This window comes from Odocoileus virginianus, chromosome 11 (assembly GCF_023699985.2).
Source record: "Odocoileus virginianus isolate 20LAN1187 ecotype Illinois chromosome 11, Ovbor_1.2, whole genome shotgun sequence".
Taxonomy (NCBI): domain Eukaryota; kingdom Metazoa; phylum Chordata; class Mammalia; order Artiodactyla; family Cervidae; genus Odocoileus; species Odocoileus virginianus.
In genome coordinates, this window is record NC_069684.1 from 23,562,497 (window position 1) to 23,579,883 (window position 17,387).

General features: G+C 38.3%; 1 protein-coding gene across 7 annotated transcripts in view; it reads right to left on the reverse strand.

The window, feature by feature from the left end:
* Positions 1–17,387, reverse strand: part of RABGAP1L (RAB GTPase activating protein 1 like) — a 677,279-nt gene that overhangs the window by 28,599 nt on the left and 631,293 nt on the right. For 5 of the 7 annotated variants that reach the window (XM_020902280.2, XM_070474047.1, XM_020902282.2 and 2 more), the window contains one exon: positions 9,045–9,137. In XM_020902280.2, coding sequence (XP_020757939.2) covers positions 9,045–9,137 — 93 coding nt within the window. Of the gene's footprint in view, positions 1–2,541; positions 5,202–8,550; positions 8,861–9,044; positions 9,138–17,387 lie in introns of those variants that run through there. The other 2 variants (XM_020902281.2, XM_020902284.2) reach the window with 2 other exon arrangements.

Consider the following 17,387-nt stretch of genomic DNA (forward strand, 5'->3'; position numbering starts at 1 on the left):
CTGGCCCACTGGGGTAGCCTGTATGTCATCTCAGGGGGAAAAAGATAGACAAGTAACTAGAAAATCCCATTTTTATGATAACACAAATAATATTAACTGTGGATAGTGGATTATTATTATTGTTGTCTTTTTTTTTAATGTTTCCAAGTTGTCTACAATAAATTTATAATACATGTGTTTAAAAAGTTAAAAAATAAAAAGTAATTCAGAATATCAATTTCATTGGAGAGGATAAAATGCCAAAACAAGAACTTTTTAAAAGTTTACTCCTAATAGAAGCTATGTGAAACTATAATGGGTGCATATCTGTGACTAAGATACAATGGAATCCCTCAAAACTGCCATCTTTCCAGGAACCCTTCCCCAAGATGTATTACTGAAAAGACAGTGTACATATTTGTACGGGAAAATTATACCCATCAAATACTGTATGTGTCTACCCTTGAATCTTTCAGTCTGTGCTGAAGTCATCCAAATTCTAGCAGGGAATAGAGATTAGTCTCTCATTCTGATCTACCAAACTATGACCCCTTTTTGTGGGTACAACTTACACACTGGGTAGAAACTTAGATTAAAAAAATATCGTTCAGAAACTTTTCCAATAAACTCCCTCCTTGTCAGAAAGCAGCAGCAATATCCAGCACAATTTCATCATAACATGTTTCACAAGGCAGAATGCTTCAGGCCGGGAAGAGATTTTTCTCATTTGTTGATAAATCCCTTCAAAAGAGACCACGGTAAGATGACTTGAATACCTATTCCCAAGTGTCCTATTTCTCCTGAAGTTGCACTTGGAGGTCTCCAAGGCACAAAGAGCTCCCTCCACTATTTATTTACATTGCATTAATTTGGCACAAGTGGAAATGTTGCAGCTACCAGTTTTTCATGTTAGTGTCAGAGGCTTAGAACCAAGCTAAAACAACCTCCAGGTAAGGGGCTTCCCTCATAGCTCAGTTGGTAAAGAATCTGCCTGCAATGCAGGAGACCCCGGTTTGATTCCTGGGGTGGGAAAATCTGCTGGAGGAGGAAAAGGCTATGGAGAATTCTATGGACTAGTCCATGGAGTCACAAAGAGTCGGACAGGACTGAGCGACTTTCAGTTTCACTTCACATGAAAGGCATACAACACTAGTGGACACACACTTTGTTCAAAGAACTTAAAAAACACACCAGGTAGCTACTTCACTATTGATTAGAAATAAATGTCTGATGGGTTATGCTATATAGGAAAGAGGTATGAGCGCAGCTGAAACTTGACCGGCCACTTCCTATTACCATGATTGTCACCACTCGAACCTTTGACACAATGCCCAGGGAGTGGGATGGAAAGGGAGGATCTGGGAGAAATTACGGGTGTTTGAGGGCCTGTTAGGCTTTCCAGGCGGCTGCGGTAAAGAATCTGCCTGCCAAAGTGGGAGATGTGTGTTCAATCCCTGGGTCAGAAAGATCCCCCAGAGGAGGAAACGGTAACCCACTCCAGTAGTGTTGCCTGGATAATCCCACAGCCAGAGGAACGTGGTGGGCTACAGCTGGCTCCTGGGGTTGCAGAGTTGGACACGATTGAGCACACACACACAGGGGTCCCTAAAAAGCAAAATAGCCTAGGGGGTAAGTCTACTGGCTTTTGCTCTAGCAAGAAGCTTCAGTTCAGTGTCTGCAAAGCAAGCAGCACAGTGGGGAGTGTGGACTCCTGTTCTGCACTCACAGACACGTGGAGAAGCAAGCTCTGGGGCCAAAAATGCAGTATCGTCCTCCAAAGTATGAACCTGGGGGTGGTCAGATGGAGATTTTCCATGAAGAAGAACCTGCCCACACTTACCACGGGTTAAAGACTTGGCTGTCTCTTCCAGCCTTTCCGAGGAGTCAAAACTGTTTTTAGAACTGACTGATTCAAGAAACAGTTTGCCTTTTTTTTTTTTTTTTTTTTTTTTTATTTTCTTTTTTTTTTTTTTTTTTTAATTTTTATTAGTTGGAGGCTAATTACTTTACATCATTACAGTAGTTTTTGTTATACATTGATATGAATTAGCCATGGATTTACATGTATTCCCCATCCCAGTCAGTTTGCCTTTATACTAAAGAAGATAGGTTAGCTTTGGGAAAGGTAGTAATCTTGCCTGGTTCACTCTGAAATGTTGGCAAGGGTGTCCACCAGAGAAAGACTGAAGTGGCCCCCTAACCTCAGCCACGGCAGAAATGCTCATATGCCACATGTCTGCCTGAGCAGATGTGCTGACCGCTCAGAGCCCATAGACAACACAGGCAAATCGCTTCCCTTGCCTTTCGGAAAAGACTACAGGAGACAAGGCTTACATAACCCTGCAAATTTACATCACACTCTTGGAAACCTCCTCCATGTCACACAATTAACAACATGTGCACAAAAAGCAGAGAGCAACTTTTTTCCTTAGTTTTGCCCCCTCCTGCATAGGAGATGTGTAACCAGTAAAGTTGGATTAGTATCTTGGGGGAGGAGGATACTGCATTTTTCGGAGAGACAGACGCTGATGTTACAGACACACACAGACAAAAAAAACTTACCTCCTCAAAAGTCACAGACCAACTATCGTTTTCAATCATAGGTACAAAGACAATTGAAAAAAAAAAAGAATATCCAATGAAATTGCACACCTACTAATACAATTAGGAAATGGTGATAACAAAAAACAGACACTTGGTAACGCTATTTTGCTCTGTTGTTTTTCCTTAGAGTGTCATTTACTCTATGCTCTCTCCAGGACAGCTAACGTTTGATGGAAGAAATTATACTTGAGGCAGCCAATGGGAGCGAAGAGTGATACACTAAACTCCTCCCTCTCCACACTGCTATTTGCAGTCCGCATGACTGATGCAAACGCTGTCTGTGGAACTATTTGCAACTAGGGTGTGAGTTGTTTACACTGTGTTGTTAAGAACTGGGCGGAAGGAACTTCCTTCAATGATAAAGCCAGAAACCTTGCAAAATATTTCATCTTCAGGCATGACAAAGCCAGCAACCTTGCAAAATATTTCATCTTCAGGCAATGGAATTATATTGTTGGTCAGGGAAATGAGAAAGAAAAACGGAGGTCCCAGGTCTCCTTCGTGTCTGGGGATTGGAGTTTGGGTGAAGCAGTATAATGAATGGTGAAAGTGATTTTTTCCAAGATGAGAAACCCGAGAAATGTGAACTGGCAATCAGAAGAAAATAAACTCAGCCTTAAAGGAAAAAATGATGGAGAAGGAGGAGGCTTTATAAACTCTAGCTCAGTATTTTGGGTGTGCTTGCTGTCTGCTGCTATAATGAATTCTTGGCACATGCTTTTAAAGACATTCCAGGGTCCAGAGAAATGTTTTCCTAAAAGACCCAGGGCAATTTTATTAGCAACAACACACTCAACTCTCACCTTTCTTCTTCTGGGTGCCTCTTTCAAAAGCCTTGATAGTCATCATATTAAAATTTCATCAGTTTTTTGACATTTAAAGACAAATGCCTACAGACAAAAATGTTTAAATGTCTACATTGTAGATGAGATTTGAGAAAGCAAATCTGGATATCTGAAACCATTTCATCCTCTTCCTTCACCCAACACAGCCAGTTTTATCTTTCTGGTGGAAATTTAAACAATTTTAAATGTCAAACTAAAGAGAAAATCTTGTCAGTAGTAACTAACTGGCAGTTGGCAAACCAGACTGAATTTCTTTTAGCATTTAAGAACCATCTTAGATTACACTCTAGCACAGGGGTCAGCAAACTTTTAATGTAAATGCCCAGACAGTAAATATTTTAGGCTTTGTAGGCCATATGGTCTTTGTTGCAGCTACTCAACTCTGCCATTGTTGTGTAAAAACAGTGATAGATAATAAGCATGTGGCTGTGTTCCAATAAAACTTTATTTACAAAAACAGGCAGTGGGCCATATTTGGCCCACAGGCCATATGGTTTATAAATCTCTCTACTACTCTAGCGTATGCATCAAATTTTTAAATAGCAAATGGGTTACAGATGATGTAGAAACAGGAGTGTGATGTAATTTTCCAGTCATCCTCCTCTAACAGGAAACAAGACGTACTAAAAATTGAAGAAAAATTTTGGAGCATTAATTCTAAAGACCATTGATAAACATACTGAGAAATTCTTAATATGCATAACCTTTATATCTCTCCTGACTGTTAAGTATAACTCAATCAGCAGACTAGCATCATCAGAAACCACCTGCTCCTTCTTAGCTAAGTGGCTCTAGAAGCATCAAGAGAGCTTAGGTTTGCCTTCTCCACCATCCTACAGCAGTGAGTGCATGCGTTAGCCAAGAGCAAAAAGAAAAAGAGTGGCAGCCATCTGAGGTTTATAATTAAGTTGTCACAGATAGATAGAAACCATCCTCTTGATTATCACTATTCATTAAAAGCATGTGATTTCATAACAAATATTTCCAAAAGCCAGTAACATCTCTGTGATGTGAAAAATAATAAAATGTTTATTTTCATTGGATGAAAAACATTTTTCAAAGATGGATGCACTTCTCTTAACTTCTATGAGTAAGGAAGGGTCCAATACGAAAACAAAACAAAACAAAACAAAATGGGGTGGGGGTGAGGATCATTTTTTTCCAGATATGGTTAGTATAATTTAAACTTTAGCATAATTTAAAAACAAAATATGATCACTGTTGTAAATTATTTCCTTAGATATGTAAGGATAGGAAATAATACAAATACAAATTAAGCTTTATTTAGAAAACCTTGTTTGTACTATTTATAATTAAACAGCTTAATTTTAAATTACATGCAGGGACAACTGCTCTACAAAAATTAGTATGGGCAAGTAAAACCTTCTGTGAAATTACAGGAGTCATTTTCTTTCTGTTTGAATTCCATTTTAGTTAAAAAAGAAAAAAATGTACTATGTCTAACCTCAAGAAAGAAGTTAAACATTCTAAATTTAATTATACTGAATATAGATAAGATCCTTCAATTAGAAACTATGTATTTATAATACTCTCTCCCAAAACCCAAGAGAGTTTTAAACATTCCTGATTCTTTCTAGGATTTGCCCAACTAGAATAGGTAATAATATAACCTTCATTACACTTTGGGAAATTCACTGAATTTAATTAATTAGCTGTGCTTTTTGAAGGCTTAACTCACATTTGTACAAGTAGTTCTTTCTTTAATTAAACAAGAAAAGCATATCATCTTCTAAAGACAGATGAAGGCTGTAGTTCTCTAAAATTGCCATTAATAATTACATCATTAGAAAACTAACTTCCCTCAAACGAAAACAGTTCATCATCTTAAAATAAAAAACAATATTTTAACTTCTGAACTTGATAACCACCTATTAGGTGCTTGGCTACTAATTTTTAAAATGACTAAAACAGCTGTACATATCCATGAATGTTTGTTTTCTAGGGATTGTATAAATCCCCAGATGAAAGTATACATGATGTATTTTTACAGACAACTCTTTATCTTGTATTTCACTTAATCTGAAATTTATAAATATGCAAACCAAAACATCAGAGCAAATAAAAATCACTACACAAATCCGGCCAGGTCAAACTTAAGAAGGATAATAAAAGAGGCTTATAATAATTACTGTACATTCTTCTTCCAATAAAGTTTCCTTTCTGTATCTTGGAATCTAATCATGAAGATAAAACAGAAAGAGTTCACCAGAGGCTGTAAGCAGTCATTACAGAGCTCACTGAGTTTCAAATACAGACTTATTCCAAGACCAGGTAGCACAGGCACTGTGCATATATGTGCATTACCCATTTATAGGTTTTGTCTATGTGCATACATGTAAGTATAGAAACATACACACACACCCATATAAGGATGAATCATCACCCACTTTTGTTGGCTGGCCTTTCCCTTATAAATATGAGGACATACAGGATCTACAGCCATTGATTAACTCTAATTCTGACAGGAGACCTCCCTCCTTTAAGTATGGTTCCTGCACAGGTACCTCCGGTATGACTGAGGTTTATGAAAAAAACATGTCAGGCAGATGTTAATTCTCTTGGGACATTTAGCTTGGCAGGTCTTTTTTGGCGGGGGGGGGGGGGATATAATTCACATATCAAAAATTCATCTTTCTAAAATGTACAATTCAGTGGTTATTCTACATTCTCAAAGTTGTACAACTGTCACCATTATCAAATTCCAGAACATTTGCATTATGCTTAGGGTTCCAAAATTTAAATTTATACCGACGCCATTTCATCAAGTGTTAGGTATAGGTGAGTATGCTGACATAACCTCAAGAGTAGACATTTTCATATGTTATAAAAATAGACACAAAACACATGTTTAGATAGACACAGCAAGAATGTGAGTGCCGCAAGTTATCTCTACTTTGTTGGATCTTTAAATCCATGTCTGGTTTCCCTGAAACAGCTCTTTCAGTACCCCACCATGCCCAAGAGAAACAGTATCAAGCTGAAAAACAATCTCTTGGAATATCATAAGGTATGACATTTCTGGGTCTTTGTTTTTAATCGACACAACCTTCTTAATTCTCTTGAATTAAGCTAGGAGGCAAACTAGGGGGTAAACAAGGCATTTTAAACACTACAGATCCTAACTGTTGAGGAGGGATTGTTAGTGAACTGTGTAAGTTCTGAGTCAATGCCTTCAAAGATCTTCCCCAAGATATTCTTGAGAATTTTCATATCTAGGTTCCCAGTTCCTGGACACGAACAATGAATTGTAAAGTGCTTATGCCCAGGGCATAGATCTTACCCTTGACAGGATTAAATCTGTAAGATGCTAAAATGTATTTTCTAAGATACTTTCCTAAGTTAATGAATACAACTGTAATTAGTTTCTTAAACTAGATATTGACTATCTGAAAGAACAAACCTCCTGATGGGTGAACACCGTGTGCTCCACTGTCACTTTGAAAATGTAATTATGATGTGAGGACCATAACTTTACCAAGTTTATCTCCAGTACAAATTTTTAGACATTATTGAAAGGGTATAGGAATATTAGCTGAATGATGCATTAGCAAGCTATTATAATAACACAAAAAAAACTATAGAGGATATCTTATATACATAAATAGAGCATTTAAGCTGAAAAGTACCTTTGTTCAAAACAAAGGGCAAAAATAAGTTTAATTCTACTTTGACTTCTCAGTAAAAATTGTACACATCAAGAGTATATGTGTGATAGTCACTTTTTAAGAAAACAATAATATGCGTTGTACTATTTACTTATACGTACCTGCTTTGACATAAAAAGGATATTAAGAAACAATAACAAGTTCAGTTCCAGACTGAATTTGAATACACAATTTTAGTCTTTCATTTCCCTGTCTTCTATTTAAAGAACCCTTCCCAGACTTCACTCAGAATGATGGCAGCAATAAGAAAATCAGAATGATGCAAGCAGCAGGAGAGTTTCATTTTGGCTTCTTAAAAATATTTTATAATTACTACTTCAAAGCTTTCTACAGCAGCATGCTACATTAGCTACATTAAAATTGGTTTTATTGAGCGGTGGAAATTAGCTTCCAACTATGAGTACTTTATATGGTAATAGTTATCTGCATAGCAGTATGTGGGAATTCTACTGTCAGCTAGTTTAATAAACAAAGGGAAAAACATACTTATGTTAGATTATTAGGTTAACAATACTTGGGAGAAATAGGAGAAAGAGAAGTGAGGGACTGGTGGGGCAGACACAAATTAAGGGGATATTATTCTAGTAATAATTGGGTAATTTGAGGCAGCAGGCCTAATAAGGCTAATAACAACCATTTACTGAACACCAACTATGTGCTGGGTACTTCGCATACAATGTACCTCATCTTCACAACAATCCTTCAAGGAAACGTGTATACTACACATTTTACAGATGCAGAAGAGGTCCAATAATTAGTCTAAAATGCTGAACAGTGGCATAGAGGTTAAAACCCTCAACTTGGACTCCAAATCTTGTCTTCTTTTTCAGAAATTCACGTTTTGAACTCAGATCTGACTACCGAATCCATACTGCCTTCCACCACTCCTCTGTGTCAATGTTCCATGCTATCCAATTCAGCAACAGAAACAAGACAGACTGCGCGGCTGCAGCGGCCTGTGTCCAGCTCTCTGACTGCATAAAGGCAACTCTAGCTACAGAAGTGGAAGTCATCTCACAGTCAGTGGTTTAATTAACAACGGCATCACAGTGCTTTTTTTAGCCAAGTTGTTTCAGCATTGCTGGGACTCAGTGTATGAATACAGTATTCTCTTATCCTGATGTACTGATGTGGAGAGGGAATCATTGTAAGTCTGTAGGAATCTGAAGAATTAAAACATGCTGAAGAGAGACACTAATATTTCAGTCAGAAAAAAGTAAGGTTGGAGTCAGTATTTCCCCAACACTGCTTTATGGAAATTGTTGCTAATTGCCATTGAGGACATCATTATAACCAGCCCAATTTTTAAAAAATACTGCAACTAACTGGGATATTAAACTGAATCATTTTGATTTTGGAACTGAACTCTGTAATGAAATGTCACTGTTTTTTATAAATTTGTTCATGGAAATAAATGTTGCAACAAACACCATGACTATGCTCAATATACCTGTGTGGTTTTTATTTTTTTACTTTTGAATGAGTTTGTATCTTTAACATTGGCTACAAACAGGGGTAAGTCTGAAACATCCTTGTACCAGTCTTGGAACAGTTCGCCTTCTAAAAGTCTTTGTGGATGTGACCGTGCACAGCTAAAACCGTACTTTGCCATTTTTCTTTTTTTTTTTCTCATTTTTGAAAGTAGTTGATAGCCACTTTCTCTCTTTTCTTTTTCCCTTTCTTTCAGCTTCTTATGAAGACTCCCAGTATAAATGCAACAGGTGAAGTTACCTACAAATATACAAACTGAAAGAAAAGAAATATTATGTTCGGCTACTCAGGAGTCTCCTGAGATGAAAACATACCTGGACATTGAGCAAAGTCAGAGTTAACATCAATCAAGAAGGCATAGAGGGAACAAATGTCCCCCACTTGCGGCTTTAGGGGAAAGAAGATATTGGCTCAGACAGGTGACATGGGTCTCCCATACCTTGTATCTATCCATTGGGTCTTCCTGCTGCAGCTGACTCTCTCGCATTGTCTGATATTCTTTCTCATATTTCTTTAGCTTCTTGGTCGGTACCTGCCGGGTTGAGAGGAAAACCAAGTTAGGAAAAAATCATTTAGGAAACCATTTTCTGATGTGTTTCCCAACGAAGTCTCTGGCTTTCCAAAGGAGTACACCTGACTCAATGCCGGGTAGAAATCTAGACTCTCTGGTGGCTCAGACAGTAAAGCATCTGCCTGCAATGCAGGAGACCTGGGTTCAATCCCTGGGTGGGGAAGATCCCTTGGAGAAAGGAATGGCTACTCACTTCAGTGTTCCTGCCTGGAGGATTCCATGGACAGAGGAGCCTGGCAGGCTACAGTCCAGAGTCGGACATGACTGAGCGACTAACACTTTCACTTCTAAAGTTTTTCTGTAAAGGTCCCAATAGTGTATATTTTAGGCCATGTGGGCCAAACAGTCTAGGTTACAACTCCACTGTTGTTACTATACAAAAACTGCAGATAGGTGCTATGCAAACAAATGAGTGTGGTCATGTTCCAACAAAACTTTATTTACCAAAATGAGCTGTAGTTGGTCCATGTCTGTTCTACAGCATTGCTAGCAAAGCATCCCTTTTTCTTGTTAACGTATTTAACAGTGCTATTACTTCTGTTAACTGCTTTTCTTAAAGTAAAATTCATTCTTCTGCCATGTTAAAAATCATAATTATTATTTTATAAAAAGACTGAGCAACAAAGAAAAATTTTTAGTGGAACCTATATACCAGAGAGAAAGCAGATTCTAGAACAGATAGGCAAACGATTTCTATTTCATAATGGCTGTCAAGAGAATTAAATAACATAAAGTATCTAAAGTAATGCCTGGTTCATGGGATTTTAAAAACAGTGTTTCTAGAAAATATTATAAAAATTAATCCATTATAATCTGTCATATATTTTATATAACAGACTAAGTCTACTTTTAGGTTATTCTTGAACCATCAAAATTTACAGAATTCCTTTAAACATCAAAATCTCCCTTTAATGTTTAGGTCCTAACATGAAGCTGAAGTTTTAAAAAGAAAACAAGTGTGTTACTTGGCTAAATTCTTGGGGACTCAGTGAAGGCAAGGGCCATGTGTTGATGCTACTCAGCTTCCATCATGACAACTACCAAAGTAACTGGCCCCTAGGAGGCCCTCAACAGATTGCTTTCTGTCAAGTTCAAAACCTGGCATTTAGAAAACGTGTGTGTGTGTGAGAGGTTACTTGGCTAAATTCTTGGGGACTCAGTGAAGGCAAGGGCCATGTGTTGATGCTACTCAGCTTCCATCATGACAACTACCAAAGTAACTGGCCCCTAGGAGGCCCTCAACAGATTGCTTTCTGTCAAGTTCAAAACCTGGCATTTAGAAAACGTGTGTGTGTGTGAGAGGGCGACAGAGAGGATGGAAAGCAGCAGAAGGAAAATAAAATAAACTTATGGTTTCCTGGGATAAGGATTGTTTCAATTCTCTCGAATCTGGTCAGAGAATTTGTTAAATAAAAAGCAAAGACACTAGGTTATTCTAGTTACTTTGTTCTCCCATCCAAGCACACTGCGAGTACTGAAATTGTTTGCTTTTTATCACAACTGGGAAGTTTCACACAGTCCAAGCCCATCAGGTAGTGTAAATCATTTAACAATCACACGACGACAATATTCATTTGGCTGACAGGACTGCCTACCCAGGAAGACAAGAAGAAAGGCCACTTTCCAGCATGCTAACTGAATTGCAAAACCATTACTGAATACTGGCATAAGAAACTCTAATCTTTACTACTCCGTCTCCAGAGACTTCAACAATACACTGTGGCCAACTCGAGCACAAGGCAGAAAAATGCCACCTGCCAACTGTATGGCCTTAAGATCACTGATGAACAAGGAGGGAAATATAAATGATCATGTACTAACAAAACAGCAACATTATATTTCTTGACTATGAGAAGGACAATTTTATCCAGTTTTCTTTTCTCTGTACTTATCATATACTCTGAAAACCAAAAACAGATTCTCAAGATGAAATGACAGATCACTGGAACTGCAGTCGCCTGAAGCTGGGGAGAAAAATGAAGAAGTCCCAGCATTTTAAGCCATGAGAGGGGTTTCCCCGGTGTCCCTAGGAGGAGGGGTCAAGGGGAGAAGTGAAAGGATTTGTGAGGAGGAGGGAGCCTACTCCAGCAGCCACTTACCCACAAGATGGGAAGGAAGTATTAAACAATATGTAAATATTTTTGTGTAGCTGAATACTGGCACCACTGGGTACCAGACTGGACATCAGTCTTGCATGCATGCTAAGTTGCTTCAGTCATGTCTGACTTGTGACTCTATGGACTGGAGCCCGCCAGGCCCCTCTGTTCATGGGGATTCTCCAGGCAAAAATACTGGAGTGGGTCGGTTGCCATGCCCACCTCCAGGGGATCTTCCCAACCCAAGGATCCAACCCAAGTCTCTTTTGTCTTCTGCACTGGCGGGTGGGTTCTTTACCACTAGTGCCACCTCGGAAGCCCAGGAACATCAGTTTTAGGAGGAAGCATTTTCTACATGGTTCTGAAATGGATTCATTCACCAGTAAGTCAATTACATATTATAAGCTTGTCTCTAGAGAATTTCTTCTAAAACTGTATTTTTTCAATTGAAACTATTTATGACTGAGGGGTTTTTGTTAACATGTAAAAGAGTGTCCTTTTAAAAGTCAACCTTGTTACTTATGTTAAGAGGTTCATTTCAAAGGGAAATATTTTTAAAATGAATTAAACACCCCTCAGTAAGCTAATCCTTTCCCATCTGGCTGAGATTCTAGGATGTTTGGCTTCATCTTGTTCAGGAAAATAGAGCAGGTTCCCAGAACAATATGTTGCTAGGAAACCTTCCAAGCTTATTTATCTTGTGCTGTGGGGTGATATTGAGCATCCACCTGTGATTGGCACAAAGTAAAAGGAAAAAAAGGTGGAGGAGGAAGGAGAGCTGATGTGAAACTCCTGTCGTTTATGAGATAATCAAAGAAAATAGACTGTTGTGGTTTAAAACCTGTATTTCAGGACAAAATTGATTTTATTTTAGGGAATGTAATATTAAAAAACTTCTTCAGTAAGTAGTTTTAATTAAAAACACAGAAAGTCATTAAGAATTATTAAAATTTAAACAACCTATGATCTCAAGAGTAGTATAGGTATCTTTTCCCTTAAGTTACACAAATTTAATGTAATTGTGCACTTGAACAATGAGATTTAAAGTATAGGGAAGCATGCGTGTAGGTTATATGCAAATACTACGTGATTTTGTGTAAGGGACTTGAGTATTCATGGAGTTTGGTATCTATGGGGGGTCCTGGAACTAATTCTCTATGGATACTGAGGAATGACTGTAATTACTAATTTGCCTTATTCTTTCTCAAGGTTAATCAAGCTGGCCTCAGCAGGAGATACAGAAAGCGAAGAATGAGTAAGAATACAGTAGTTCCCTCTCATCCATATTGGTTGTCAGACTGCAAACAGGACCAAACTCTACACTCTATTTTTTCCTATACATAGGAGCAATAACAATAATAATTATAGAACAACCATTACATGCCATAATAAAAGGGTTACTTGGGCACAAGCACTGTGATACCAGACTGCTGATCTGATAACCAAGGTGGCTGTTAAGCGACTCCTGGTGGGAACACAGTGTGGATACGCTGGGCAAGGGGGTGATTCGCATCCTGGGAAGACTCAGCAGGATAGTGGACCCTAATCAGAACAGCTCAAAATTTAAAACTTATGGATTTTTCATTTGTTCATTTCTGGAATTTTCCATTTAGTATTTTAGGATTGCAGCTGATTAGAGTAACTGAAACCTTGGAAAGTGAAACTACAGATAAGGAATGACTACTGTATGCCCAACATTCTCCATTTCCCATGCTCTCTCTCCTTTTCATTTAAAGCACTGATTTCCTGTTTTTATATGACTCTGATAGAAAAAACATATATGTATATACAAGGTTTTGCTGTATATCAATTAATTTGAGGTGAATTTGTCTTAATAATCTTTACTTCAGTAATCATGCCCATCTAGGTTATCACCTCACTTCATATTTTTATTACATTATTTTGAATACCTCTGTCCATGGGATTTCCTAGGCAAGAATACTGGAATGGGTTGCCATTTTTTTCTCCAGGGGATCTTCCTGACCCAAGGACAGAACCTGCATCTCTTGCATTATAGACAGATTCTTTACCACTGAGCCACCTGGGAAGGCCTTTGATCAGTAGTAATTGGCATTAAGAAAAACATGAAATGTCTTCATGCCAAAGAATTTCCTAATAGTTTTAGAGGTATAATTTAGAAAACTCTACATTTAAAACCTCCCAACAATTAAGATAAATTAAAAAAATTTTATTTTACAAATAAAATCCAAGTAATACTTCGAGAGTGTTTGCCCAAGACAGGTAACTTGCTCAACATTATATAGCTGATAAATGGAGTCAAAAATGGGATCCTGGCAGTCTGCCTGCAAAGTCTGTCTTCTTTGACCACTCGGATCTAGTGCCTGGGACCAGATGATTGAGGCAAAGCTTCTTGAGAAGTTGACAGTCTAGACATAGCGCTAATTATGTGTCTAATTACCATATAATTTCATAAGTCCAACAGCAGATGTTCATAAAGGGTACAAGCGTGAGCAAGAAGGAATTTGCTGGGGTGGGGGAGAGCACCTCAATAAGGAGGACTTTTCATTATGACTGGTTTATGTAAACTTCCTTGCCCAATCAAACATTCCTATACTTCCCTTTGCTAATTTTTAACAAGGGGCCACTCACCTGTAAGAGGCACTTATTTCTGGCTTGATGAATCTTCTTTATTTCAAAAATAAATACAAAACTATTTACTGATCTATACAAATGCTGGCAAAGTAAATCACTATGTTTTAAAAAGGCTGATAAGATCTAGTCAATATTTTCCTGACTGTCAGAGGTCTGAGTGCCTAAAACATTAACAGACCAAAGGTATTAACCATTATGTACTACTGCTCTTACTCACATCAGATAATTTCTTAAACTAAACATCAATGATTCTAATTTAATATATTAATCACCGGGTAGAGAAAAAAATAAATAATCAGTATAGCACCACCTTTCTTGGTTATAGGGGGTGGGAGGTGCTCAGACTGAGAATTTTTAATTGAATCCCTCCCATCAAGATGTTAACAGAAAGTGGATTACTGGCAACCAAAATTCTAATAGTAAGCTTGCAAAAGCCTAAAGGACTTAGAATGAAATAACTGGGAAGACATCAAGAGGAGAAGACATCTAAGAAGAGGGAGCATGTCCTTTAGGCTTAACTTCACCCCCCTCATGGTGTTCAGCAAAAGAAGCTACCCTGACTCTTTTTGAGTTTTTAGTACTAGGAGGAGGGAAAGAGTTAATTTACACCCCCACCCCAGGGTACGTGGAGAAGATTCTTGAGAGTCCCTTGGACTGCAAGGAGATCCAACCAGCCAATCATAAAGGAAATCAGTCCTAAATATTCATTGGAAGGACAATGATGAAGCTGGAGCCCCAATACTTCAGTCACTAATGCAAAGAACTAACTCATTAGAAAAGACTCTGATGCTGGGAAAGATTGAAGGCAGAAGAAGGGGATGACAGAGGACGAGATGGTTGGATGGCATCACCGACTCAAAGGACGTGAGTTTGAGTAAGCTCCGGGAGATGGTGAAGGACAGGGAAGCTTGGTGTGCTGCAGTCCATGAGGTTGCAAAGAGTCGGACACAACTGAACGACTGTACAACAACTGGGGGAAACCTTCAGAGAACATAAGAGTCATTTTTATTGAGGTATAACTGACAAATGACATTTATTAGTTTCAAGATATATGATTTGATATCTGTACACATTGCAAAATGATCACCAAATTCAGTTTAGTTAACATGTCTCTACTGTTACTGTCTCACTTCATCTTGTGATGAGAACTTTTAAGATCTCCTCTCTCAGTAACTTTCAAATATGCAATACAGTATTATTAACTATAGACACCATGCTGTACGTTACATCCCTGTGACTGACTTATTTACAACTGGAAGTCTGTACCTTTTGACCCACTTTCACCCATTTCACCACCCCCCTCCACCCTCGCCAAGCCCCAAGTCTCTGGTAACACTAGCTGTATTCCAATACTTAAGGAATACAGTGGTTTAATGGGGTGAGGACAAGAAAAGTATTTATCTCCTGCTGTAATTCTAACGTAACTCCCGATGTTTATAGACATCAAATTACTCGACATACTTTCCCTGAATTCACACATTAGTCTACAATGCTGCACTTTCATTTCGTCAGGGGCGCTCAGTTTCCCCAATTACTCAGGCCTAATGGTGCACACTCCTGTGACAGGTTCCTGTTCTCATTCATGAATAATTGTATGATGTGAGTCACTTTCCGGCATTTGTGGCTTATTCCTGAATGTAGTGTGCTCATCAGAGTATCTATGAAAGCTTCTGAAATATTGATTTCTACTTTCTTTACCATGTTCTAATATAATCTGTTTGGCCCCAGTGCTGTAGCAACTCTAAGAGACACGGCATTTTATAGAAACTGCTTATCTGTTCATTTCTAATTTCTCATCTCCAGGCCTATAAATCTAATCTATTTATATGGAACTATTTATATGGAACTTCTTGGCACTTCTGCTCTAGAGTTTTCCTATCAATAAATAATACCTGGAGGTAATTTCTTTATTATTCATGTTTTGACAACTTACAAATTTATAGTGCCCAGCCCAAGACTTCTACTGAACTCAATCTACATAATTCACTGTGAATTTCATGTATATTGGATGTTTCATATTTGAGATGTTTTCAATCAGGAGACACAACCCACCCCCTACACCCCAACTTGCTCTTCCGTGGTTCACCCTCAACGAGATGCACAGGCCAGAAACCCAGCAGTCACATTTGGGCTGGGTTTACTATGTCCATGCAGTAAGTTGAGCGTACTGAGAAAGACTAAGTGACATGCAGAGGGACCAAAGTAATGACCAACCCCGAGGTAAGATGCCTTTCTTGACACCAAAGGTAAAGCCTTCACTCAGTATGTTACGTGCCTGTCATGCAGCCAGCACACAGGGCTCTCAAATCCAAGAGCCTTGCTAAGCTTCATCAGTCACCTGCTGCAACTAGCTGAGTGAAGCCACTGCAGGAGGATGGAGATGCTCTATTCCAACAGCTGACCGGGAGACAGTGAACCTAGGCTATGTGCCATCTTAACCAGCACAAAGCAGGAACTCAGAAAACTACAAACACCTTCACCCTGAACTTTCTGGGCAAGCTAGGAAAAAAAGGGAAGGTCAAATAGACCCTGAGGTGATTGAGCCGGGAGTTTCACTCTGAGAGAAGCCTGCTTAAAATTCCATAAACTCTCAAGAGGGGGCAGATTGAAATGATATATTTTCCTCCTCTCCCAGCCTTCTGGAAGAAGCAATGAGGCATAAACAACTCAGGAGATTTACAGCTTAAAGCAAATTACTTTAAGGTATTGGAATCCGTCAGAGCTTAGATGGAACATTTTTTGAGGCCTACAGCTTCATTGAGAATGCCCTTCTCTATGTATTGTTCTTATATTTGTTTCTTTCTGTTCCCCCTGCCTCATGTACAGATTTGAAAAAAAAAAAAGGAAAAAAATGACACGTTCTTTTTTTCACCCACATGCAACAGTTGCAACAGGGTTACAACCATTCCTATTAGTTTTTAAGTCTTTTTCTCAGATTTTTTTTTTTTTTTTTTGTATCTGAAGGAGAAAAAAGACATTTAGCCCATCTTTCTTTAAAGCAATACAAATCCTTATCTCACTATATTGGTTAACTTCAATTTTAAACTGAAATATAGAAATTGTTTTCTCTTAGATTTTGGTGACAAATATATCACTGAAAATGTTTATTATAACATTTGAAAAATAACTGAATGCTACCCAGGGCTAAAAATTAAGACTGTAAGGTAGTATGTAATACACTAAATCTGGTCACATGTGGAATGGTATTGGTCTGATTCCAGGGAGCAGATTAACCAGCTGTAGTCCCCAAACTGGGCCACAGAAAGCTGATACAGCTATGCATTCAGAGTGAGCTAATTAAGCTTCTTTAAAACTAGACAATGAGACAGGAGGGGAAGAATGAGAGCAGAGCTATGTAGGACACTGTTCTTTATTACCATCAAACGCTATGTTCACTGGGATAGTGCTGGCCTTTGCACTGCATGCAGATGCTGAGAAACCCAAAGCGGTATTTTTATGTCGTTGCCACTGATAATTAGGTCAGAAGTAAACACAGATTCTT